This window comes from Aythya marila (genome assembly GCF_965140915.1).
Source record: "Aythya marila genome assembly, chromosome: 4".
Taxonomy (NCBI): domain Eukaryota; kingdom Metazoa; phylum Chordata; class Aves; order Anseriformes; family Anatidae; genus Aythya; species Aythya marila.
Genome location: NC_139045.1, coordinates 47203689 through 47230272, shown reverse-complemented (window position 1 = coordinate 47230272; position 26584 = coordinate 47203689). Strand labels below are relative to the sequence as shown.

Here is a 26584-nt window from a genome sequence, read left to right as displayed (position 1 = left end):
ATGCAGTATTTTGAGTTAAGAGTTTTATAATCTCTTTTCCACTGCCAAAAACATGCTTCTAATTCACCCAGCCTCTCAGCAAGCAAACACCTTATCCAGCATCCGAAGCTGAAGAGCAAGCCCTCTGCTTGTCATTGATTCCAGCAGGATCAGAAAGGAACCCTACATTGCAACTGCAAGATTATTTACTACTTTTTCAATTTCCCTATTACTTTAAAAAGAACAACAAAACAAACCAAAAAAGCCACAATCACCTCAAAACCCTCAAGTCAGTACATTTTCCCATTGTGTCTCCAGACAACTTCTGCAGAGCTCTGGTAACACCAATTAGCTACTATAGTAACAAGGAAATATACTTTATCATCCCAGAGTTGATCTAGCAACAGCACTTGACCAGGAACGTTGCTATCTTACCCTAGCCTCTCACTAATAAGAGCATTTGCACACGTGACCTTGTTCTAAAAAGTACTTAACATGGGACAATTCAGCTTGCAATAAAAACACAGATGAATACTATATAAAGTTTACTCAGCCAAGGTGTAGCATTGTTTTTGTAACTGGTGAAACTCACCTAGTGCTGCAAGCCACACATCTGTGCTGGAACTACCCTCACGTGTCTGTCACTGCCTCAGGAACAGGAGGTTTGTATCCATGCGGGATAATCTAGAGGGTTCCCATTAAAGCAGTACCGAAAACTACTGCCGAAGTATTTCGCTGCTGTGCTTAAACATTTTGTGTTACACTGAACCCATTTCCATTCCACAGTAAGTTCTGAAGCGTGCAATAAACTTGGCATCAGAGCTGTATAGTCAGGTCTGTCTGCTCTCTTGAAAATTACCACTTGGCAGAAAAATAGAGATGGAATTTCATTTGTACAGCCTATAACAGACTTCCCACAAAGGCCTTCCAAAGCACAATTTAGATCTCATTTCCAATTGCATGTGTGTGCTCATGTACTGAGACTAAAGAGTACAAATACATTCACTCATTGGAAGTATCTGACTTTCACAAAAAGGATGCACAAGCACTTGGATTTGGGCCAGCCGACCTAAAATCCCAGATCCTCAGTATGTTACATGCAGTTAAATACATCGCAAGTGTCTTCTAACTGAAGGTTTAAGTCATATTTAAAGTGCATTGCGTGCGTACTTCATAGCTACCCACAAACCACGTTCTCTCTCTTGAATTGAGTATCTGATTTTGGCACATATCCCAGCAGATCCACATGAGAGACCTTCAGCATCAGTGCACACTATCACGACGTAAGTAGCTTTATCTACCGTCTCATGTCTCCTGTTGGATGCGTACTCACTGACAGCTTCCAACTCTTGTGTCTAGGCTTAAACTAACACCAGATTTTCTGAATAGAATCTGTGTCTCCCGTAAGTTTCAGTGATTTTTAAGGGGGCTTTGCCCAAACATCAGAGTACTCAGTAGAAGCCTAATTTTCATCCCACAGTTTTAGAAGCCTTGTTCCAATTTCAAACAATCACCACCTGGAATTTCCTAGTTACCAAATCGACTATTCACTGTGCACCATTACTGTACTCCCCTAATTCCTGCAGTACATGCAAGAGATGCTCCACACCTCTGCACCTTTGGGCTAGAATATTTTTGGAGACCTGCCTTTTCGCCAGCTCACATCTGAACATGCTGCATTAGTCTTACACTGTCTCCTTATAAAGGAGATTTGTTAAGACAGAGAGCATTTTTAAAAATAAACATTCATCAGTTTCACAAAGAGCACCCCCTAACAAATTTCAATCAAGTAACATGATTTTTTCCCAACATTCCTGAATAGTTAACTTGTACTCAAACAAGTACTCAGAATGAGTAGTTCAGCCATTACACTAACAAGGGACTACATGCAACTAAAGCACATGTAAAGGAAAGCAATGCTAGCAGCTCACACTTCCCAAGTACTTAAGGCCTGTTTCATTATTTTTAGTTGCTACCTTTCAAGGCCTTAAAGCTCTGATATAACATGGACAAAAATCTCCAGAGCAACTCGAAAAACTTGGTTAGGCTAGATTTTTTCATTGACAAACCAACAATTTCCATGAATATACTGAAAAAAAGTTAATGGAATTACTGCCTTTTCTTCTGAACAGAAGTAAAAGTTTCCTAATGGTTCACTATTCAAGGCCATCTACAGCAGCTCTCATTCAAAAGACAAGCCTAAAGGTTTGCTACAAGTTGTAGGCATAATGTAGGCTCAAAGCCTATTCTGAGCACTTCAAGTCAGCTCTCTGTCAACTAGCCAAAAGTATTAACAAACAGCACCATCGTGATGTTATTCCTGAGCTACAGACAGGCTGAAAAACTTTTTATCTCTAGTATATCCACCCCCCAAACCAGAAAAGAAGTACAAATGCTACTTCTGACATACCAACCTGACAAACAGGCACCTGTTAGCACAACAAAAGGAAAAGCAACCCTGCAAATCGAAAAGTTAAAACTAATTCTCTGAAAACCTCAACACAGGGTTATCAGTAGGCTAGAGGTACTGCTGCAGAGCTAGCGGGAATACACAAACACACACACACACAAAGAAGTTGACATACCCTCAACTGGTTAAGCAAATATTATACCTGCTCGTAACAATATAAACCCACCTGCCATGATGTCATCCAGCGTGTCATTGAGCGTCTGAGCAGGGCTGGCTACCATTAACCCTTGCTGTGTTTCTGTCAGTATTCCTTGCCCCAGCCCTGCTAGTTGTGCTTGGCCCAACACTGGCTGTCCAACTATTACACCTTGCAGTTCTGTAAGATTTGCGATGGACCCTGGAGGTAAGGAACCTGCTGCCAGAGGCAAAGCTTGTGGCATCGCCAGAGGCTGAATTGGTGCAAAACCCGTCTGCGCAGCAGCTTGCTGAGGATCATCTTTAAGCAAGATGGGGTCCACTTGTTGTAATCGTGCATAGTCTCCCTCTGAGAGTTGTTCTCCTACCCCAACAGGAGTCAGTAGTCCCAGGTGCTGGCAAGACTGTTGCTGCTGCTGCTGCTGGAGCTGAATTCTTTGCGCTTTTACCTCTAGATATTGCTTTTTTAGCTGCTGCTGAGTTTTCAGCTGTAACTCTCGTTCCACTTTCTGCAGTTCCTCCAAAATCTTTTGTTTCTTCTGGATCTGTTCCTCTCTCGTTTTGTTCAGCTCCTCAATCTTCTCTTTGGTGAGCTGGTCAGCGTGTGCCAATTCCAAGGACTGCAGCTGAGCATTCTTCTCTATGGCTTCTTTTATCCTCTGCTCCAGCTCTGTCAACTTGCCCTGAGCCTCTTCTACAATGCTCTCTGGAGACTGATTGGTGATGTAACCCTGTACATCCTGGTTGTTTGCTGGCAAATGACTGCTGGACTTTTGTTTAGAAGCAGCTGTGTGAAAAAGAAACCCCCTCAGAACCAATGGAAGTGCATATGAATGGCATCCTCATTATAGAGCTACTGTTGGGATGCTAAATGCACCAAGACACAGCACCCACAGAAGGTCAGTGTACTGTAAGGCCCTCAAAAGGAAACGGTATCTTTCACTATCAATTTTAACACAGCAGTCAGATTGCAAATTAACAGTATAGATTATTGCGCATACATTCCAAATAACCCCTAGGCTACGTTGAAATATTTACTCCAACAATTGTTATACTTTCGCCAAATGGAGCGATTGTCTCAAGAGCCGCTGTTATCAAGTGGTGCTACAAGATAAATGGAAACAAAAGGGTAGGATATGCTGTCTCTTCACTTGATCTTTTGCGACTGGCATCGTGTTAAGGCATAAGTGTATCGTTACAGCCCTGAAGCACAGCAAAAGCGATACAAAAACATCTCAAGGGACACGTGACTTTGCTCAGGCCACCAGTTTTGCGAGTAGTTTAGTACGTTTTAGGAAGTACTACACTTTCTAGGAACACTGAATCCTTTCACTACAGGTATCCAGCTTTGCTCAGTTGACAAACAGTGCTAGAACCCAGGATAGTCATTTATATTTAACATGATCTAACAGGGTATGTTTAGCCACTACATTTTATCCATAGCAGACATGACTTTGGATGTGTCAAAACTCAGCTCTGCCCAGGCAAGGCAAATAATTCAGCCTTCCTGTAAGAATGAGCGATGGACTAATCCAATACATCTTTTATGAAGAAGTCCACAGTAAAACAGCTGACATGGTCTGCCATACCAGTTGGAGAAGGAACAACCTGTTAATTTTGAAGGGTGAAAGACAAATCAAAACCCAGGATTTGAGCCAGTGGCGGTGCCCAGTTTCTTCCAGTAATCCTTGCTGTATTTCCAGAACAATACAAGTGTACACACAGTATTAATTTTATGACATGCACGCCTGTATTTGCGCTATTGCTGATCCTTGATAAAAAAAAATGTTTTGGAAGAGACTTCTAAAGTACAGAAAGAGTAAAGTTATCAAAATAGTGATATCAAAATAGATGCAAATTTAGTCCTAGGAGGAGCTAAGCCACATCAGACTAAATGTTTTGTAGCACAAGAAATTCCGCCTTCAGTCAAATTAGTCAAACCCACTCCAAGACTACTATCCTAAGAAAACACGGGTTACCCAATCAACTACCATATGGAACGTAACAGTTGCTACAAATTGCACTAGCAAATTTATATAGGTTTCTGGGTGACATTCTGTATTAGTCCAGTATGTCAAACTAATATATATGTATGTTTTTACTTAGGCAGATTTCTTGACGCTTTGTGATTACAGGGTTAGATGACTGATACTTCATATTTGATAGATAACCAATCCTTTAAAAAAAAAAATTGACAGTTTCCTTGACTGAATTCATTAACACTCTTCATAGGCACTACTCTGCTGTAAGCGCAACCCTAAATCTTCTAACGGATATTTAGAAAATAAGCTCCAGAACTAAGACTGACCTTTATTTCTGATGGGAAGGGTTGTGGCGACATTAGCAGGGGGTTTGTCAGGCTCCTGGGGTGGGACGACCATGGGCAGCGCCTGCACTGGTACACGAGGAGCCTAAAATGTTGGATACTAATAGATTATTTTCCTCATACTCTAATCTAGTGATAGTTCAATAGAAGGTAAACAAAACCTGTTAGAAAAGCAGACTTTCATGGTAACTAATAACATTTCATACGTTTTAAATATGCTGAGTTCAATAGTTAACCATTTGAGATCGCCTGACTTCCATATGCTTGGCATTCTTCACCTAGGAAATAACTTGCCAAAGACGACTCATCTCTGTACTGTACAGTGCTAGTGCTATACTCTGGAAAAGGAAATAAGCCACAGCGGGCTACAAATATAACTCTGAAGAATAGCCTCATTAAAGCAGACTTCAGTTACTGGCTTTTTACTTGACATTTTTTCAATAATCTTTATAGAATAGGAAAAATAAAGGACTACACGGCGATGCTCAGAGGATCTTCATTTTCACAACAGCTCAGATTTTCAAAATTGACCTACAGTTCAGCACTAGATGAAATGACATGATTGACTTCTCTTCTTTCAACTTTGAACAAACTGCAACACACACAAACAAAGCCCCACAAAACAGACCATCAGCCCTTAAATCTTACCCTATTTAAATCATGGGATGGTGGGGTCAGCTGAGTAGCATCAGGTGGAGGAGCAGAAAGCAAGTTGTTGGGGTAGTCTAGAAGGTAACAAACCACACTGGTATGACCACCCTTTGCTGCCTCTATTAACATCGTTGATCCATCCTAAAAAGGCAAAGATCACACTATTAGAAAAGATCATAATGAAAACACGATAATGTTTTGAGAGATACAACAGTATATATTCAGACTTCCTTAATATTCCACCTGCAGCAAGTCCACAACTGAACTTAAAAAACAGTTGTGTTTTTTTTTCCTTCTTTTTCCTCAACTATAACTGGAGCTCAGCCTTCAGATTCATGCTAATTAACAGGTCTGTGCTCCTCCATACACCAACTCCTACAAACACATTACTAAACATAATGCCTGCTTGTGGTTTTCACTGAAATACCTGCTCTTTGATCTTACTGATATCATGACATGTTGGGTCAGTTGCAGAGAATACAGAAGTAAATTCTCTTGCATATCTTCAGCTATAAGATGAATGGAAGACTACTTCAGAGGATAAGAAGGTAGTTGAGTTACAAACCTTCAATCTGTGTGTAGGATCAGCACCATGAGCTAGCAGTAACTCCACAACTGCCAAATGACCTCCAGCACAGGCCAATGACAATACTGTATGATCGTTGTTAGCAGTGGTCCTATTCACATTTGCTCCTTCAAAAACAGAGAGAAAAGATTATTTAAAAAAAAAAAAAAAAAAAAAAAGAGACTTCAATTGGTTCTCCTCTACCAAAAGAGAAGGGATACCAAGTTTGCCGCCTTCTTAAGCACAAAAATACTGTCTTTGGCTGCAGTTTTGCAACTGCTATATAAAATTCAAGTCAAACTCTATTTACAAACTCTATTTTAGAAGCCCATTTAACCTGTCACAGTCACCAAATTCAACATCTCAGTCTTGTCAGGTAGAATTTGACCCTCAGCATATGTGCCTCCAAGAATAACAGAAACACTACCTGCACTAACATTCCAAGCCCATTGTCCTAACTGGTATGTTAGCTCACACCCACCTTCACACAGTAGGCAAACCTATTCCTTTTAAGTTTGCTACCAGTTTTTTAGAGAGTGGTATCTTTCTCTACAAATGATTCAACACATGGATCTTAGCTGTCTGCCAGCAAGCAGATTACCAGTTGCAGCTCTGCTTTTTTCCTTTACAGAGAAAAAACTACATCACACTGGTAACTTCAGCCTAGTCCTGCTCCACACCAGGAAGCTAAGAGAAATATCATTCAGCTTGTAAGAAAGGAAAAAAAAAAAACAGTTCTGAGCTCTGTATGCACACTACAGGCCCAGTGTCATAAGGCTGCGGCTGATAGTTCCGACAACATGGAACAAGTTATAATCAAGATGCTGAAACAAACAGGTGCTTGAAATTGAACTTCTGAACAAGACAGTGCTCAAGAGTTGTACCATGAACATGGCAACACCCAGTAAATGCTACAGTTGTTACTGCTTTTACTAGCAATTAGTGAGTGGAATATAACTGTTCTGAAAAGTTGCTGAAGTTTCCACTAATCTCACCTGAAACCAGAGGTGATTGTTAAGAGCCTAGTTTAAGGATCACTGAACTACTTTAAAATATTTCAACCAAACCTAAATTAAACTACTACTGATGTATGTCCCTAACTCACAGCATCTCTAAGAGCCAAAATCAAAAGCCTTTACACAAACTTACCTTTGCTAATCAAAAACTGAACAGTGCAAACGTGACCTGCCCTTGCAGCTTTCATGAGAGGAGTTCTTCCACCTTCTGATTCATGCTCCTAGAACAGATAAATAAAGACTTAGAATTCAGGAATCACGAGTAGCACATCTAAAAGGACATAATCCAACTGTTTGCTTTTTTAATTGGAAAACATCAGATGTGGAAGATTCCTTTTCAGTGCTTGACAGTCTACAAACACCAAATTTCAAACAGCACTGCATTTAAGTATATCTTGCCAACAAATGCGAACATCTACCTACCTTTATACAGGTCTAAGATGCCTGGATAAGAAGTATTCAAAGCACATGCTGGTGATTATAGATTAAAAAAGAATTTTGTCAGGCTTAACTGCACTTTTCAGTAACGTACTTGTGCACAAGCCTGGTGTAAAAATCAACTGACCTTCATTACCTTAATTCCACTATGGTACACCAAATAGATCACATCAGAACTATCAACTGCTGCTTAAGTAACAGAACAAGTTTGTAAATGCAAGTCTTAAACCATAATCAGCTCACCAATTCCTAGCTTAGTACATTTCAGCACTGCAGAAGACAGAAAAATAGAATCCTCAATTTTGCTGTACAAGCAACCTTGAAGGGTTTAGAAATGCTTTACGAATTAACTGCCGAAGTTTTTGATATGACCTACACACTTCTAGGCAACAAAACAGTCTCATATCTGTTAGAAAGCCATCATCAGTTCTTGCTTAGTTGAAAGTAAAAAGGTCAAAAACCAGTATAAATCCAATTAAAACAATTAACACTCAACAGCAAGTTTTCAGCAGTGAACGTGAAACAAAACACACATCATTAATTAAGGTATTTCCTACTTATAATTTCTAAATAAAATAATTACTTACCAGATCTGCACCTGCCTGAAGTAAGACATCTGCTACATCAGTATGGCCATTTTCACACGCATATGTCAGTGCTGTGTCACCTGTTGCTGTTGTTGCATGCACATTAGCCCCTGAAGCAGTATTAATGAGCATGTAAGCTTTATGGAGTTCATAACAGAAAATATGCAAGTATCTTAACAATCTTTTATAAGATCAGGTAGCAAAAAATTTTCTCCTTTCAGTACAACATCTACAATGTTATTAAATAACTTAACAATACTCTAGGGAAAAAAAAAACACCACCCAAAACCCAGAAATTAAGTTCCCAGAAAACTTAGATAAACTCAAGTCTACGAAAGCTAAATTAGTGTCCTACTAGTACATTATTTACAATTCCACAAACCTTTGCAACCAACTTCAGTAAGCTGCTAATCAAAGTGTAACCAATTTGGGGACACGTTTTTTAAGGTTACATTAAGTTTCTACAAAAGGACTAACAAAATTACTCCATACCTGCAGCTAATAAATATTTAACCAGCTCCAAATGACCCTCCTGAGCAGCCTCCATCAAAGGTGTTGAACAACCAAGTTCTATATCAGCTCCTGCTTTAATAAGAAAATCGGCAACCTCCAAAAAACCTCCACAGCAAGCCAGAGTTAGAGCGGTTTCTTGTGTCTCCTCTGTTTGAGCATTGATGTTTGCTCCTTCAAGAAAATAAACACATATCAGAAAATACTGATTTTTAAAAGCAATATCAGCATATTAAGCTATTTATTGTTGCACAAGTTATCAGTTTATATCTCATTTCTACAGCTTCAGAAGTATCCTTCTAAAACCATAACACATCAAATCTCAGTTTCCTTTAACTACTCGGGGAACCCCTCTGAGAACTCAAAAGCGCTTCTCCACAGCTTTTCAGTAATAAAACATTATCGAGATATGCCAAGGATATCGTGCAGAGTGCAAGTTACCCACATTAGCCCTTCAGTATAAAATACCTGTCTGAAAAATGCAAAGCTGCTCTGCAGAACAATTCAGGATGACCACTTACCAAACAAAAGTATAACAAAGAGTATTTTGCTAAAGAACTGCTCAAAAAGAGGGTGATGGGTTGTTCAGAAGTTGTTCAGAAAGGAACCAATATAATTGTACTATATTAAAAAAAAAAAACAAAAAAACAAGGAGACACATGCCTACTGAATTGTAGTTAACGGAAGGCACTTCAATAGTTACCTTGACCAAGTAGTAGTGCCACCATCTCTTCATGGCCTTCTCTAGCTGCTTCCATCAGCGGTGTGTATCCTTCATCGTTCACCTCTTCCAAGTTAGCTCCACGTTCAATCAGCAAAGCTGCCAGTTCAACATGCCCACCACAGGCTGCTAAAGTTAACGGAGACTCGAAAGAGTCAGCAGGCATGTTCACCTGAGCTCCACTATCAAGAAGTAATCTTGCCACTTCCACATGGCCGTCCTACGAAGAGGAAAAAAAAAAAAAAAAAACAGTTTAAGAACTCGTAACAAAAAGAAACTTGCTGTTCTTTTTCAAAGCCTAAAGAACTCACCATCTAAACTCCATCAAATGACACGTAAGAGCAACAAGTAAGGAAGTCCAAAAATATAACAAAACTTCCTTACAGTTTTTCTTAAATATTTGGATAAAGACTAAAGGTCCACTGTTAAACCGGTAACTGGAAGAACTTCAGGAACGCTTTTATTGAATGTGCGTTGTTCAAAAACAGCATCAGTATACACATACTAAGCTTTCCAACTTGCAGACTGGTTGACTTCACAGAAGACACACGAGTTCAAGTGTTTGCTACCACTTTAGTCAGAGGGAAAAAAAAAGCCCAGCAAGCTTTACAGTATTTTAAAAGCATACCTCCTCCACAAGAACAATACCACGATGCTGTAACACCTAGTATTTGTCTTCACTGAACAATGCAGACAGAACTGAAGACTGTCAAATGTATGCAAGGAGCAAAAATTTTAGGAAATAAGCTACCACCAAAGTGCATTTATGTTCTTTCAACAAATTTACTACTAATGAGGCAAAGCAGTGTATTAAATGAGAGTATTAAGAGAATCCACTCAATCTATTTACTTGGACAGGAGAACAGGTTGCAATGTTCTTCTTAAAGACTACAAAGCACTGTCAACAGGTCACAACGTCTAGGCTCCACGCTTCGGCAAGAAGAGGAAACTTAGATTCAACATGCAGTTGCATTATTTGTTATGCAGTATATTTTCATTTCAACACATCAGAAACACAGTTGGTCCTCATCTCTATGAGGACTTCTAGCACCTCAGAATATTTACTGATTCCCAGCTTTTGGGGAGTGAGATGAAAGAAAGGGCATGGCCTAAGTTAAACAATTTTGCTTCCTTACTATCGTAAAAAGCCATGCGCAACTACACTGCTTGTCTCCTGGCACTTGCAGAACTATTGCACTTCCCGTTTGATTTTAGAGCAGTCTGGACTTGTTTAGTCTTTTCCCTTAGAGGGAGAAAGCAAGACCATTTGTCAGGAGTTCCTCCTAGATCACAAGAGCCACCTCAAACTATGGCTTTCCCTTGGCAGCAGTCTTGAGGTACTGTTAAGTTGTAAAACTGGTTACCCAAACGGAGCTCCTGCATTTGCTTGCTTGCTTCCTTCGGATAACAAAGAAAAAAAGATTTGAGCATATGATCTTTGTCATATTTCTAGCACACCTAGATTCAGGAACTTGATGAAGTGACTTTCCAGCTGTATGCTTACATTTAAATCCTGACAATGACGTATCAAAATGCCATTAAAATCTGATTTTATTTATAACAGAGATTAATCAGCTTGGTCACTGTAGTCCAACAGCAGAAAATCTCCACATTGGTTTTCTCCAGAAGGAAGTTATGATCATTCAAGCCTGGAGTAACCAGGCAGGGAAAAGCCTCATAGACAGAACATAGGAGGGTAGCATAAAAAAAGCAGCTGCTTACCACAAACACAAGGCTCTCTTGAGGTTGTCATTGACAAGGTAAGTACATTCTGAACTCAGATTAACTATTAAGAAGCAGCCAGTTGAAGCCATTGACATCCTCACCAAGAAACAGCAAACCAAAGCCATCATTACGGTCAAGAAGCTAGAAACCATAACCTTAAAAGCTGTTTCCCAGACAAAATACAAAATTGCATCTGACACATTCCAACCTCTTTATCTGAAGCACTGTATACCTTATCATTTCCAGGGAGCACAGCAGAATTTTGTCTCAGAGAAAGATCTAGGCCATTAACTAGGACATATTCACTTCTTTTTCTGCATTAAGTGACAACATTATTTCAGGGAAAACCTCCAAAACTCCACAAAGATTCTTTCCTTGAGGAAATACAGGGATGGTGCAGAATAACTCACTAATCATTATAGACTGATTTAGCTCAAGCATGGCAAACAGCAATATAAGAGTATGCTTCAAACTTTTGTACATGGACTGGGCAGTCTTGAAAATAACTCCTGGTGATTAACCACACAAGGGACTTTTATCTCTGTTTTAACAAACTTTGCAACAGGATGGTGCTGTTCAGCTCTTCTAAAATATGTTTAAAACACCTAGTAAGTGTTATTTGATCACAAAACATTGTCTGATGAATCTGCACAAGTGTACCAGGCACATTTTGAAGATCAACCGATGTGGGCAATCAGTACTCATCCCTTACTGGAGAAAATTACATTACTTCAGTAAGAGGAAGCCCAAACTAGACAAACCTGCTTTTTGCTCCCACGAGGCAAGTCACATTGCTTAACAACTCATTTGCATTAAACCACTACTGCTGTGTATAAAAAAGCTGTTGGACAGAAGTCTTCCTGAATGCTTTGTAGGACAAGGTTCATGCAGTCTCTTAGGCCTGTATGTAAATGCTGTGCCACAGACAAATTCGCTAACATATACTCGATTCAGTGCTATCCTGAAGGGCAGTTTTCTTGCATTACTGCAGGAAAAGCATGCCGAGATGAGAAGCCTCTGCTGTATTTCAGACTGCAAACTTTTTAAGTATTGCCACAGAAAGCTGCTCCTTCTGAAGCAAAACTGAAGATCCTGGTAACATCAACCATCTCTCAGTCAATTAATTCTGAGAATGTGTGGAAATGCCCACTTAGGAAATATTTCCGGAGGAAAGATGGGACACCAAGAAGTTTTCCTATTGCTTAGGAAGAAACGGGTCCCAACATTTCTTTGAGTCCAATGGATGTGTTAGTCTGTTGGTGGAGGATCATGGGGAAAGGAGGAAAACAAAGCAAGGAAAGCTCGCTCTGCAGCTCCACAAAGTAGCAGCATTCCCTGCAGTCTGCCAAGCTGTCTCGATGAAAGACTACTGCAAACAAGATTATTTTATTGCCATGTTCTAGGGAACTAACTGCAAGCACAGAATCCATAACTATATGGCACACTTATTAATATTTCAGATTAAGAAAGAATAGCTGAAGTCCTGTTTATCTGCATGCCTTGCTTTCTAATGACTTCTTGAGAACTGCCACTGTTAATGATCCCCCTATTTGCAGTCATTAACTTCTTTCAACAGACAACTGTGGCTGAATTTAGAATCATTACTGTTGTTATTTCAGGAAAGGGAAGACGACTAAGTTAAGTTTCTAAGAAGCATTCGTGGCAGTCCTCTATGGCCACAGTCACAAGATACTACACAAGGCTTGTGACAAAAAAAAAAAAAAAAAAAAAAAAACACAACCCACGACAAATCTAGCTAGAGATGAAATAAGAAAGTAATTGAAGAGGCAAGTTTTAAGTTTTATGTTGAAATGGTACATACTGATGAAGAATTACTAAAACATATGCATAAAGCATTAACAAAATTTCTGAACAAAGCATGCTGCAGCTACAAACCCTAAATAGAAAAGGAAACCTCTACAACAAAGGTTTCTTCAAAGCCTCAAAGGCATTCACAGATCCTTATTTTAACCAAATACAATAGAAATTAAGGGGTGAGCCTAGTTCTGCTCCTTTTTGTTTTATTTTCCTTCTCTCCACCAAAAGAGGTTCCAATTCACATGTAGTTCTAGAAATGAAAACTGGTATCTAGATGAATTTCTCATTGCGCTAATCCTGCCAACCCTTGGTATTAAACAGTATAGGGCTAACTCATACCAATGTACCCACTTCTCTGAAAGGGGGCACAACAAAGCCTGAACTGTTGGTGCAGAAAAAAGGAATCAAGGAGCACATTTACGCAAAAGTAAACTCGAAAGGAAAAAGCAAAAGGAATTGAAACCTCAACCTGAGGCTATATGTAGCAGTAAATGGATTTCCAGTAAGATATGCACTTTAAAGGTGATGCAGATAAACCAGAGTTACATACGTGGTTCAAGCTTATGAGTACCTCAAACAAAAACACCACATAAAAACTGCAATTTAACAAGTTCTCTTCACCACAAAAGCTTGGAATAATGTTAAATTAAGCATCAATTTTGCTATTTCAGCATTGAAATGTACCCATACATAACCTTTTCAAGTGAAAGTTAAACCAATATTTGTTACACCACAAGAAACCAAAAATCAGATTTCTTCTCAGTCTTATTAAATTTTATAAAAAGGTAATCTCTTCTATGCTGTCATTTTACAATTACCTCAGATTAACAGACCAGCAACATGGAAGTATTTTTCTTAATTAAGTTTCTTAACAATTTCCCCTTCTGTTTTCTAGTTGCTCCCCACACAGCCTCTGGTGCTGTGTTTTCAAGGAGCAAGGTCAGCCCTAGGGTCCCCAGCATAAGGACATGAACTTCCTGGATGGCCACAAAAACGATCAGTAGGCTGAAGCACCTCTCCTATGCACACAGGCTGAAGGAGTTGGGGTTTTTCAGCTTGGAGGAGAGAAGAATTGGAGGATACCTTATAATGGTCTTCCAGTATCCAAAGAGGGCCTACAGGAGAGCTGAGAAGGGACTCTGTCAGGGATTGTAGTGATAGGACAAGGAGTTTTAAATCAAAATATGATAGATTTATATTGCTGAGAAGAAATTCTTCACCACAAGGGTGGTGAGGAACTGGCACAGGTTGCCTAGAGAAGCTGCGGATGCCCATGCCTGGAAGTGTTCACGGTCAGGCTTTAGGCAGCCTGGGCTGGTGGGAGGTGTCCCTGCCCCATAGCAGGTGCTGGGACCTAGGTGGTCTTCAAGATCCTTTCCAATTCAAACTATGCTGGGTTTCTATGATAAGTGACTGGGTGAATCATACTGAAACAAGTCCCACACACACCCCTAAATATAACCACCAACATGGGAAGATGAACACTTGGCTTACAAACTCCTTAAACATGCCTAGGTATGTTAAATGCTTCCAATAGCCAGGTTACAGCCACATTCATCACCCACGTTTAGTGCATACTGTAATAGTCAAAAGCATTTCAACAGCCACTCTCAATCTGCTTTAAGTTACTTCATTTGGAGATGGCTGTAAAAAGCATTTCTACATTGTATGCTCAGAGTTGCTGTCCCAGAAACTGACAGAATTAGCATTTAAAAACTATGTTTTCTTTAAATACTTAACTGGTGTTTACGTCTGGCTATCTCTCAACTCATGAATTCCTCTGAACTGAGGTCACAAAAGTATCTCTTATCAAACCAGCCCTACATGATTATTACTGGACAAAAAGCCAAAAGTAACTGACATAACACAAAGGCAGACATAGCCTACAGAAGCTGCTTCAGGACAAGCAGAGCCTTACTTGCTGACTCCTACCACTTCAGGAAAAAAAAAAAACATAAGTGCAGCTAGACATAACATAAACCTTGTTATTGAAAGAATGGGTTAATATCTCTCTCTCTCACTGTCTCGAGAAATTAACTATTTTGTCAGCCCTGGGAGCAAAAATTTTCATTTTACTGTTGTAGGAAGTACCATTTTTCCACTATGATTTTTTTTCCCATTTTTGCTTCATTGTGTAACAAAAATTCGTGGCATACAGAGAATCAAAATATCACACAGTTGGATTTGATACCAAAAGAGGCCAAAAAGAATCACTTTGTTCATCTCCTGCAAGTGAAAAGACAATACATATGCCTCACAGATTAAGTCATGCATCTCTTACCATGCAAGCCTCCATCAGAGCAGTGTGCATTTCATCTGTCTTGTGTTCCTGGTCTGCACCAGCTTCCAGCAGGAACCTCACCATTTCTAGATGGCCTGTACAGAGAAAGTACTTAACAGTTACAAACTACTTTCAGCAGGTACATTTCACAACTGTCATAGAGAAGGTCTAGCATAATATAATTAAGGTAGAAAAAGGCTATGTTACAAGAAAAAAATGTCAGTAAAACTGTCTCAGTAGGCAAGTTCATATCTACAGGTTTAACAACTGCAGAAGCCCAATAGCATACTTACTAAAAATACCATCCGATTCACTTAGTGGCTTAAATCATGTCTGTATTGTATGCATTCCTTGAGGTGACATTAGAGCCGAGCAGTGCAAACATCAGGTTTACCAGGGTGATTTATTATGTCTGAAGACCTTACACTTATTTTTTTTTTTCAACTACAGAATGACAGCCTTTTGTTTGGTTGACAGATTTTTCTGCTTCTTCCTGCTCAACTCTAGGGATTTAGGGTTACTGTGGTTATAAATGCTATTGTAAACAGCCCCTGAGCTCCTATCAGTCCTTAGGCCACAAAACAAAGCAGATGGACCTTCACGCTGAAATTTGTAGAATTTGACCACCTATAGAAAACCTCCAACTACAAAGGCACTTAAAAGCTTTTGGAAATTATTTACTCTCTACCACTCCATTAATTCATGGCTATAGCTTCTCAAGTTCTGGAGGTACGTCAAGTCCAGTCAACTCCACTATACAGTCATGATTCACTCAAGAAGCAAACATAAAACCAAGCCAGAAAAAAGCTGCTTTGTAACTCAACATGAATAAAGCTAAATCTTAACACTAGGAATACACCTAGCAACAACACAAAGCGCACAGATACTGCCCAAAACGAGGCTACAGTCGTTTTCCACCCTTCCCCCTTAATTTGGGAGAAGCTAGTAACTTTCTTGATCTCAAGTACCCGAAATCATTCTACTACAGGAAGCAAGCAACACATAAAAAAAGAGTACCATATTTCGACTTCCTAAACACGAGATTTGAAGTAACACAAATTCAAGAGATACTGACAGAACATATGTGGATAGGGGGAAATTTTTAGTTTTTTATTTATTTATTTATTTTAAACTCAGCTTTCCAAGCTCACCTCAGGATTCAGGGCCCAGACTTACTTCTTGAGGGAATGGACAGTTTGGGTTCCCAATGCTCTTTCAAATAGAGCCTTTGCCCTGATAATCACCACAAAGACAACTACCAGAGCTTGTGAAGGTGTTTGGTAACACTGCACCAGGAGTTTTCAAGGCAGAAAAACCTACTGCGATGCCAGAGCAAGTATCTCTGTTACAAATACCAATTATTCTATGATTCCAAGAGCCATTCCAATAGCTCTAATAAAACATATACTAAATGAGTATTACAACAACTGCTCTGTTTGAACAGATCTGGCCTTTTAATAAAACATTTTTGTTTCTTGCTCAGATGATGCAAGATAGCTGCCTAATACTCCAAAGGAGGCAGGAAAGTCCTGGTGCCTAAGCATTGACACCTAAAAGGCAAAGCCCCAGATTCTGCATGTTTTGTAAGTGCTAAGTCCTTCAAATTATTTGGCATTTCTGTACCTAAGCAGATGTATCTTGTAAAACAGATCAAGTTTATCATACTCATTTTATGAAGAATTAATTTCTTGCTTCAGAATTAATTTGACTAAGAGAAAATTATTTCAAAGCATTATAGGACTCGAACAGAAGTTTTGTATCTTAGTACTTACAGTCTCCATGCTGAGGATCATTTTACATATGGTACCCATGTGCTATGCAATATTTAAGCCAGGATAAAAGTCTAAGTGTCTATTCATAGCCTTTAAATTAATTTCATAACAGACAACAAGGCTGAATAAATACATATTTGTCAAGACTTTCCACGCCTAAGCAAAGGCCTTGGTACTATACCTTTGTAACAAGCCAGTGTAAGTGCGCTCTCCTTAAATTCATTGGAATGCGTATTTATGCCTGCGCCGTTTTCTAACAGCACTCTGGCCACTTCCACATGGCCGGCACTTCCTGCTTCCATCAGGGGAGTGTGACCATTTTCATTATGGTCCTCAATACTAGCGCCTGATTCCAGCAGTACTTTCACAACATCTACGTAGCCTCCAGCACAGGCATATGTAAGGGCTGTATTGCCTAGAGGCAGAAGAGAAAAAAAAGTTTTAAAAAACACAACATCAAATTTGACAATTTCTACTGGGAACCTGGTGCTCCACTTCACTGCTTTTACTGAGTTAACTACCGTAAAAAATAAAGGGGGAAAAAGCAATAACTACAAAACACAACTCAGTGCTGACAAGATGAAGATCTAAACGTGCCTGGTAACAGTACTGATACAATTCTCCTCCTATTTTTCTCCTGGTTAGTCCCAACTTGCACCACAAAATCCCACCATCTTTCCTGCTAATCAGCAGGGACATACCACACTGTTAGAGCAGGAAAACAACAAAGCAGTATTACTACTTAGAACTACTTCACTAAAAAAACTCCACATGCACATCTTCTCACATCCTAACCTGCCTCATCATTTACAGTCGATAATCAATTTGCCCATGATAACAGACTACACAGAATCTCTCCAATTAACAGCTGCATTAACTACGAAAATTTCTTAAAGCAATTTGGTCACAAACTGCCAAGAAACGTGCAAAAAACGTCATCTTCTCATGCTTACTGTTTTCCCCAGGTTAACTAGACCTGCCACCAAATTATGTTCTTAGTACACCAGCCCTGCAAATGTAAATATCTTTCAGCGACTAGTCAACTTAATCCACTTTTGTCCACAACCAATTACTGTCTTATAACTACACAGAAAAATACATAAGCCAAACTGTAAAACCCAGAGGAAGAGATCTGCTTGGAAGAGCTATGCTCAGCTGAGAGCCATTCTTACCTAACTTGCACATCAAGTTCCCACAAGCCACAAGTCTCAGCCTTCCAATTGTTTTCAGCAAGCTCTATCACTTAGTTACCTGTTGATGACTGTGCATTCACATCAGCACCATGAGCTAGCAGCAACTTGACGATTTTGACATGCCCGCCATTAGCAGCGGCCATTAGAGGTGTTATGTCTCCCTTAATACCTCGGTCTTCTACATTAGCATGCATCGCCAGAAGAACCTGTGAACAGAAGGATGATCAACAGCCTTGTTAGGTGACAAACCAGAACGTCGAGATGGTTAAAATATTACACAAAGACACCTTCATGAACAGCTTTGTGTCAGACACTTGAAAAATATGCACAAGGAATCCATTGGCAACACACAGTTTGTGGGCAACTCCTCATTTGTTATTTAGCTGACATATTCTAGTACTTTAACACTGCCTTCGGGTGCACAAGTTAAAAAAACATCAGTTCAATAACTACCTATTATGATATGAGATATACAGAAAACAGCCAGAAAACCTACCTGTGCAAGCTCATAATATCCTGCTGAACAGGCTAAACAAAGGAGGCTTTCCCCTTCTTCTGTGTGCTCATTCACACTTCGTCCTTCGATTAGCAACTTCCGCACAGCATTTACATCGCCTTCTGAACAAGCCTCTGCCAAGCTGCGGCTAACAAAATAAAAAGCATTAAGAAGTGAAAATGGACCACGCACGAAACACTTGGTCTACATACAGAACAAAAAGCCCCATGTGCCATGAGGACACAGAATGACCTAAAAACCATTGTCAACTGTTAAAGAGTTGGCATTTTTACACTTGAAGTTTTCCAAGTAACTTATCTGAAAACTCAACATGTACTCAACCACTCCTGTTACTCATTTCTAGCACAAGATTACAACAAGAAACATACGAAGAATGACCACTTTAATTATATTTTGCAAGATGTGCAAGAGCAACAGAAGACATGTTCAGAAAGGACACTGTGCACTCAACACAATGTTATGTCAGTATGAAGCCTTTTTTGCAATCAAATACATGTCTTCAATAGCTAACAACTTGCCCTTTTGAAAGGCTACTACTACAGTACTGGAAACAAAACCCTATATTGTTAATTACTACCTAGAATACAGTCTCCATCTATGCCGGTTCTGTATTACTGCTTTGAGAACAGGTTTTGTCCCATACATTTTCTCAAGTAAGGCTCAAAGAAAAGGAGACATGATTGGAACACAAATACAGTGTCTTTAATTGGGTATTATTTTATGAGTATTCCATTTCGTATCTGCAACCACTAATCAGAGCTTTATTCACATTTTCCTCTGTCCCAGGAACTAGAGGACAGGGAAATGATTAGTCTTATCGTACTTTTTTTTCAGCACTGTTGATGAAACTAAAGCAGATCACCTCCAATGTTCTTCACCTACAACATAATAAAATGCTTTGACTTTCAAACAACAACCAAGCATTTCACTTGTGGCGCTAACTCAGACCTGCAGGAAGACGTAATTTTCTCCTGGTTTAGTAAGCCAAAAGTCAGAGAACTTTTGGTTCCCAGATCCCTTACATTTCTTCACTTCTGTTTCAGTTAAAAAAAAAAATAAAAAAAAAAATTTACTGAATACTTATTTTCCATCATTCTAATACTGTGCTCCATATACGGTATGTTTATTCTAGAAGTTACTGCTTTGTAAGAACTAAAATTCTATTCTGGTCTAAATAATTCCATCATTAATAATAAATCCAGATCTATTTGATTTGGTTGGCCTCATCCCACCCACCAACTTTTAATCTCTTGTCCACTTTGCAAGCCGCATCAAAAAAGAACTGACAAAAGGCAATACAAAAATAAGGTAGTTTACAGGAAACTTTTGCAAGCCTCGCTACTCAACATCAATATGAGCAATTCTTAAAACACGAACTTTAAAAGTGGAGTGGATTTAAAAAAAAAAAAAAAAAAAACAACAACAAGGACCAACCTGTGCATCTTACCCAGGACTCCTATTTCATTTGTGCCACCAGAATATACATACACTAACATAGAGAAATATTTCTGAAACACGTACTGTTCACCACATTTTACACATTTATTTTTTATTTCCCACATCCCCCATCCTAGCAATAGCTTTGGCAACCTTGCTGTTAGCAGCCTTTTGGGGTAGCTGGGGACAGGAACAAACACACAGAATAGAAGCAGACACAAAAAAGAAAATATTCTACTCATCTTCATGTGTCCAGGTCAGCACATCACAAAATGTTTTTTCTGGGTTACTCAGTATATAAAGAATAATTTTCCAACTAGCAAAGCAGATGTGTACTAGCAGTCTGTTTCTGTTGCATTGAACCTTAACAACTGCCTAGAAGGGAACCAGCTTTTACTTTTCCCTCATTCACTAAAACTAAAAAACACTGACAGCCAGGAAGCTGCCTCAAAAAGCTGAGCCTTTCTGGCTGGGGCTCTGTCCAAGGTCCTATGCAACAGCAGAAAGCTGAAGGCTCAAGTCTCTCAAGACTGCTTTCCTTCCACCACAGTTGAAAAGGAGAGCTCAGAAGTTGTGATTTTTTTATTTTTTTTTTTTTGGGGGGGGGGGGGGGGGGAGGGGGGGGATATTTGGGGATTCCGTATTTTTCAAAGCCACAGGTTACTTACGAGCTTCGGGATTTAGTTTCTACTATTGGTCAAGTAAAAGACGTTTACTTGAAGAATGATTGTTGAATTGTAACCTATACTAATTGCTTCACTACCCAGTACAGGAACTGACACTGCAGGTATACTTAACAGGAGAGAATCACAGATGACAACTTGGCACTGGTTCCATTTGAGTCTCATCATCTCATAGTCCAAAAGTACACAGGAAAAAACACCTCTAAGTAGCAAACAACTAAAAAATGGATGGTATAGAAAACACAGCTTACTTGTCCGTCTGCCCTGCATTTGCTGTGCTTTCTGCTCTCATCCGGGTAAGTGCAGCAGCAGCTTCATCCAACGCGCAGCTCACTGAAGAAGTCAGTCTGCGAAGCACCTCAGGATCTGCAAACGCTTTACCATCAGCAGTCGACAGTTTACCTATTCCTTCCATTCCAATTTACAACAGGTTGGTACACATGCCAGAAAAGAAGTAAATGGACAAGTTGAGGTTGAACCTTTTAGATCTCTTGAGTAAAGCATTCCAAGTATAATGAACTACAGCTTCCAAAAAGGATCAACTGTTTACAACGTTAATTTGAAAGCTGTGCTCAGATGAGATGCACGAGTGAAGCCCTCAAAGCCACAGAACACATTATTTAACTATTCACAACTACTCAGTATATGCAACCAGCAATGCTTTTTGTGCAGTAATTATTACAAAACAAAGCCTCATTGAGCAATTCGGTTTTTGACAGAAGGCTGCAAGCCAAGGGCGGGTGTCAGTTTTTTGGCTTTCAGAAATCCAAATTTGGAGGAATCCTATCAGAGGCACAGCCTTGACATGAAATTAATTTTCTACTTTTCAAAAATTCAGAGGATTTTAATGAATTCCTTTCTTTTCCCTGATGTGCACAACCTTGCCACGTTCATGCTGTGTTGCATCCTGAATATATATCATGCTCGTATGGATTAGACTTATGCAAGCAGTTCCAGTATGGTCTCATGTATCAGGGCTTTGGGATTAAACCTGTATGGGACACGAGTACTTACCTGCAGCTTCAAGTAAAGCTTCTAATCTTGCCTGGGTTTCTGGATCTACTGTTCTTAGGTCAGCACCATCGGCAGTACTTGACAAAAGCAATTTGGAAGCAGTTTCCAACATAGGGTTTTCGAGATCATCCTGATCTAAGATGAAGGATTCAACCTGAAAAAACAACAGATGTAGTTTAAGAGTGACTACTGACCAAATTCTAATAAATACAACAAAAATACAGGTGCAGTCATCATCACTTCTGTGTTTGCTTTTTAAATACTACGTTAGCCAAACCTGAGTTGACTTAGCGTATTTTTCCTCAGAGAAAGCAATGAGGTTTTCCAAAATCCCATAGAAAGAACTTATCTTTTGTCTTCTTGCCCATTCGCTCTGTGACTAAAAGCCATGATACACTAGGAAACTGGCTTCACACCTCTACATTGCACTCAACAAGCTTTAAGTACAACTTTATACAACAAGGGAAATGTCAAAGACTAGATATGACTCCAGAAGGCCCACAGGTGTAACTGTCACGAGTTTCTTCTCTAGCCAGTATGTTTTTCACCTCCCCAAAGCACAAGGAATATACTGAATGAAGACAGAATTGTTTCACAAAACCCGGTTACCTTCCAAAGATGTGACCTACACCCACATAGCATTCAATTCTATCAGCAGAACCGATAGAAATGATACCAGAAAAATTAACTATCATTGCTATTTTCAAGTTATCTGTTTTCTTCTGACCAGCAGAAAAATTCTCTCTGGTATCTCAGTCTCCTAAACCACCGTTAAAAAAAAGGGGCCAGCAATTGCAGCCTTCACTGCCTGTTGAAGAAAGACCACAGTCAAATAGTTCAGCAAAGACATTCCTCCAGAAGTTCCATCAACACACCCTGAAGTCTATTAACTAGTGATCAAACAATTTATTAGACTATCAAGACCATGTTAACACACACGCCAGAGCTCAAAAGCCTCTGCTTCTTCCACAACCAAAGAATCCAAGTAGATGCAAGTCTGCCAGGCACATAAACCACCTGTCACCACCCATATATCACTGAAGACTCCAAATGTCTCAGGGTAAAAGCAGTAATACACTTCCACGTGGAATACCATTTATCAAGATGGAAATACAATTTATTTGATTCTTATGTTTATGTCTGTCCCCAAAGCTTACCAGCAGTCAGTCTCATGGGTGTCATGAGTTCAGATTCCTGCAGATAAACACCCTAAGAATCTAAGGGCAGACAAACCAGCAGAGTAACCAATTCATCTCAGGACTCCTGAGGGGAAGTCCTCCATCCTCCCATCTGTTCTTGGGTACAAGCAAGGAGCTTACACTGTAACTGGTTCTTCTGCAGCCTAACTCCAGTTCCCTGCTTCTTTTACAAATAGGAGGAAACTAACTTTCTCCAGCTCAATTCAGTAGAAGTTAAACACTGCATTCAAAACTTAATAGTATATGGCACTAGCACTTTGCTCAAACCTCAACACCTTGCTTGCCTAGGAAGCTAGGCTGAGAACTACTTCCAAAATGGCTTTGTTTAATTTACCACTCAAAAGTTATCGTTGATAAAAAAAATCTCCTGTCGGACAGCTTCTGGTAACATATGAGTATCCATCTTCAAAGCTGGGAACATGGCAAGCTCAAAGGGATGACTTCCAACTTGTGCTTAAAGCAGCACTGATGTGTCAGCAGCTGCTAACAAGAGGATAGCCTTGCAATACTGGACACTGCTTCTCCGCACTCGATTTTCCATGCTCTCGGTGCAACTGGATACTCACACATACTGGTAAAGGCAACTCCCAGTTTCCTCCCCACTACTACAGAGTAGCCCACTCCTGCCTTGCCAGGTTCCCAAGCTGCTCACTGCCAACTCTGCTCCACGCATCTCCTTGACCATTTTCCAGGCTGGTTTTGGTTCATCTGAGGACTTGCCATTTGTCTTCTTCCAAAGGACAAAGCTTGCTGCAGCAGCAGGCAGCAAGAGAAAGGAACTATTCTGCTGTTCAGAAGCCAAGAGACAGATTTCACCACTGGAAATGCAAATTACCCAGCAGTTGCAAGGATTTTTGGCTCACCCAGCTCTTAAAAAACAAAACAAAACAAAAAAAAAAAACAACCTACTTTTTAGACTAACTGAAAAATCTCATCTGAGCAAGATATTTAACAGCTGGTCATGAATCTTGCTACCACTATAAACTATTTGCTAAGACGAGTCAAAACCCCAAAACCTCTCCCGTACTCACATCCTCTCCCTTGACAGCAGGTCTTTCATACAGCTTAGGTTTCAAATGGAAAAAACTTGCCATTTTTCCCTTCCCACTAAGAAAGCAAAAACGGTGTGGTAAAAACAAATAAATCACCTGAACTATAACACAAGGAAAGTGGTGCAAAAAAGCAATCCACCTACAAACTACTGAGCACCAACAAAAGCCCAAGGCACCAGAAGACTTGTCTTGTGGGCTATTTTGGAAAAGGTTTGTATTACACACTCTCATTCAAGCACAATTTCAGAGCTGTGTCTCAAGAAATGCAACTTATTAAATACCTATTTTAGACTATTTCTGACATCAAATACGCCTGGATTTCCTTTTCTAGGAGATCCATCTTGGACCTGTGAATTGCAGAACTTTTCACGAAGCCCACAGCTACACCTCTCTTTCTCTAATTGCCTTTTATCTTAAGAGTTTTGTTAAATCCACAGTCTTGTTCTCCAGCTCGTTCAACGTGACGCTGCATCCAATACACCATGATAGCAGTCAAAGACTTCTGAACAGGGAAAAACATAACTGCCTTTTGGTAGGAGTGAAAATTCTCTTTCATTTCTGAGAAAATACTGCCTTCCCTACAGACACTACAAACCTAAGACAAAGCATTTCCATTTACCAGCCCAAGTAAACAGACATTTCCTTTTAACAGTCTCCAGATGTATTTTATTTCCCTTAACTAAAAACGTGTAGAAGAGTACACAAATGCTCCACCTCACATATCAGAACAATCAGTCTGGGTTCTCGGTCGGTACTTCTCTGATCAAACAATGCTCTGACATAATCCAATTGTTCAGTCGGTCCCAACAGAAAGGCTTTTACGAGATTTCTCCTTCTCTCAGCCCGCAATAAAACGTTATGTTCTGCACTCATCCACGTTTGTTGTGCCCATAATCATTTGTATGGAAGTTGATGTTACAGGGAAGAAAAGTACCATGTTTTGACTGCTTTCCAACAAAACAGACGAGTTTTGATGCATGAAATACAGCCATGACGAGAAATATAAGAGTGCCTAGAAAAGTACAGTGTTAACAGAGGGACTAATCCAAACCTCAATGAAGTTTCATGAAACAAGTGCCCCAGCACATGTTCCAAGTATTTTTTTTCCAGGCAAAAAACCACAGCCCCAAGTACTCCAAGTATTGAGATATTAGGCTTAACTGCAACATTCAGCGTTATGTGCTTTTATCACCTCTAATTAGGAACAGAATTCTTCGCTGCTTTACCAAGCCCAGCAGCAATACTGAGGTCAGGGGCTGCACACTTGGCCTCTCCCCTGAGCACACTCCCAAGGTTCCTGCGAAGCCCCATCTTTGTGGGCAGGCACTCACCCAGACATGCACTGCTTGTTTTCTGTTTTCTGAAGTGCAGACTCAAAACCCCTCCTGTGCTTTCATCCTCTAAATTTGGAACAATCTGTTTTGCTCCTTTTGTTTTCCCCATCAAGTGGGAGCTACTGTATAAACAGCTTTCCTCTTCACCAATCAAGAACTAGGAGGTATAAATTGCTACAGAAAGCATATTTTGTAAGCAGGGCAACAACTTTACTTACATAAAACCCAGTACTTTTGCACTTTTAATACTGCTTTAACACCTGAGACGTGGACCTACAGGCATATCATATCAGCTGGACAAAAGCTGATCCACCAGGACTCCTGTGCATGTGCCCTGAAAAAAAACCTGCGCAACATTTCAGTAATTTTATGTTTTGACTGTAAGATGCCAGATACTGAACACAGAGTTTAATAAATGCAAGGCTAGAGCCAAAGAAAACGCTGAACTGGGTTACTGTGGTATAACTACTTACTGTGGTAACATCTCCATCTCCACTGTGCAATATAGAACGTCTAGAGACACTCGGTGCTCGATGCTGACTCACACTTCTCAATCTCTCACCAGCAAGCCACGTGCGTGCAGAACTGCCGTCAGCACGCCGACCGCCACACACAGTGCTGTGAACTCCCCCCCAGCTGCTTTCTCCACGCAAGTGCCTTCCAAATCTACATCCATACCTCCATGTGGCCTCAGAGATAGAACTCAACATCCAACAAGCTTCTTCCTGGAGTTTCCCTCAAAATATGGAATAAATAAAGCTACTATTTAAAATTTCATTCATGAGCAATGGTAGAAAACAGTTCTTCAACACCCACCACCTACTAAAGCCCTTACTGCCAAACGACAGAAGACTTATTTATTCATTTAATCAGTACATAGCTGCCATGAATAGCTCTGATCATTAGTCTACAGAGCATCTCTGGCATTTAATTATCATTGCTTTAGGTATTTTCCCCTCGATCACAGCTGTCCCATAAGGACAACCCAGAAGCACTAAAGAAAAAAATGCTCTAAGCAGTCACATTCTCATCCTTCTATCAAGTTTCCCACCTATAAGATTTTTCACACCCAAGAAGCACACTTTACAGGTTTCATCTCATAGCCTTTCTCCAAGGGCATCCTGCAAGTAAGCACACAGTATTTACACAGCACACTGCTTT

At 39.9% G+C, this 26584-nt stretch overlaps 1 protein-coding gene across 6 annotated transcripts in view; it reads right to left on the bottom strand.

Annotated features, from left to right (window-relative positions):
• Positions 1-26584, bottom strand: part of ANKRD17 (ankyrin repeat domain 17) — an 85375-nt gene that overhangs the window by 26672 nt on the left and 32119 nt on the right. For 4 of the 6 annotated variants that reach the window (XM_082758897.1, XM_082758899.1, XM_082758898.1 and 1 more), the window contains exons 2-15: positions 21839-21992; positions 21076-21232; positions 18684-18831; positions 18246-18393; positions 17176-17409; positions 15223-15317; positions 9381-9618; positions 8660-8851; positions 8168-8277; positions 7276-7363; positions 6127-6254; positions 5559-5702; positions 4893-4995; positions 2616-3371 (exon numbers count right to left, since the gene is read on the bottom strand). In XM_082758897.1, the coding sequence (XP_082615023.1) occupies positions 2616-3371; positions 4893-4995; positions 5559-5702; positions 6127-6254; positions 7276-7363; positions 8168-8277; positions 8660-8851; positions 9381-9618; positions 15223-15317; positions 17176-17409; positions 18246-18393; positions 18684-18831; positions 21076-21232; positions 21839-21992 (2695 nt within the window). The remainder of the gene's footprint in view (positions 1-2615; positions 3372-4892; positions 4996-5558; positions 5703-6126; positions 6255-7275; positions 7364-8167; positions 8278-8659; positions 8852-9380; positions 9619-15222; positions 15318-17175; positions 17410-18245; positions 18394-18683; positions 18832-21075; positions 21233-21838; positions 21993-26584) is intronic. The other 2 variants (XM_082758901.1, XM_082758902.1) reach the window with 1 other exon arrangement.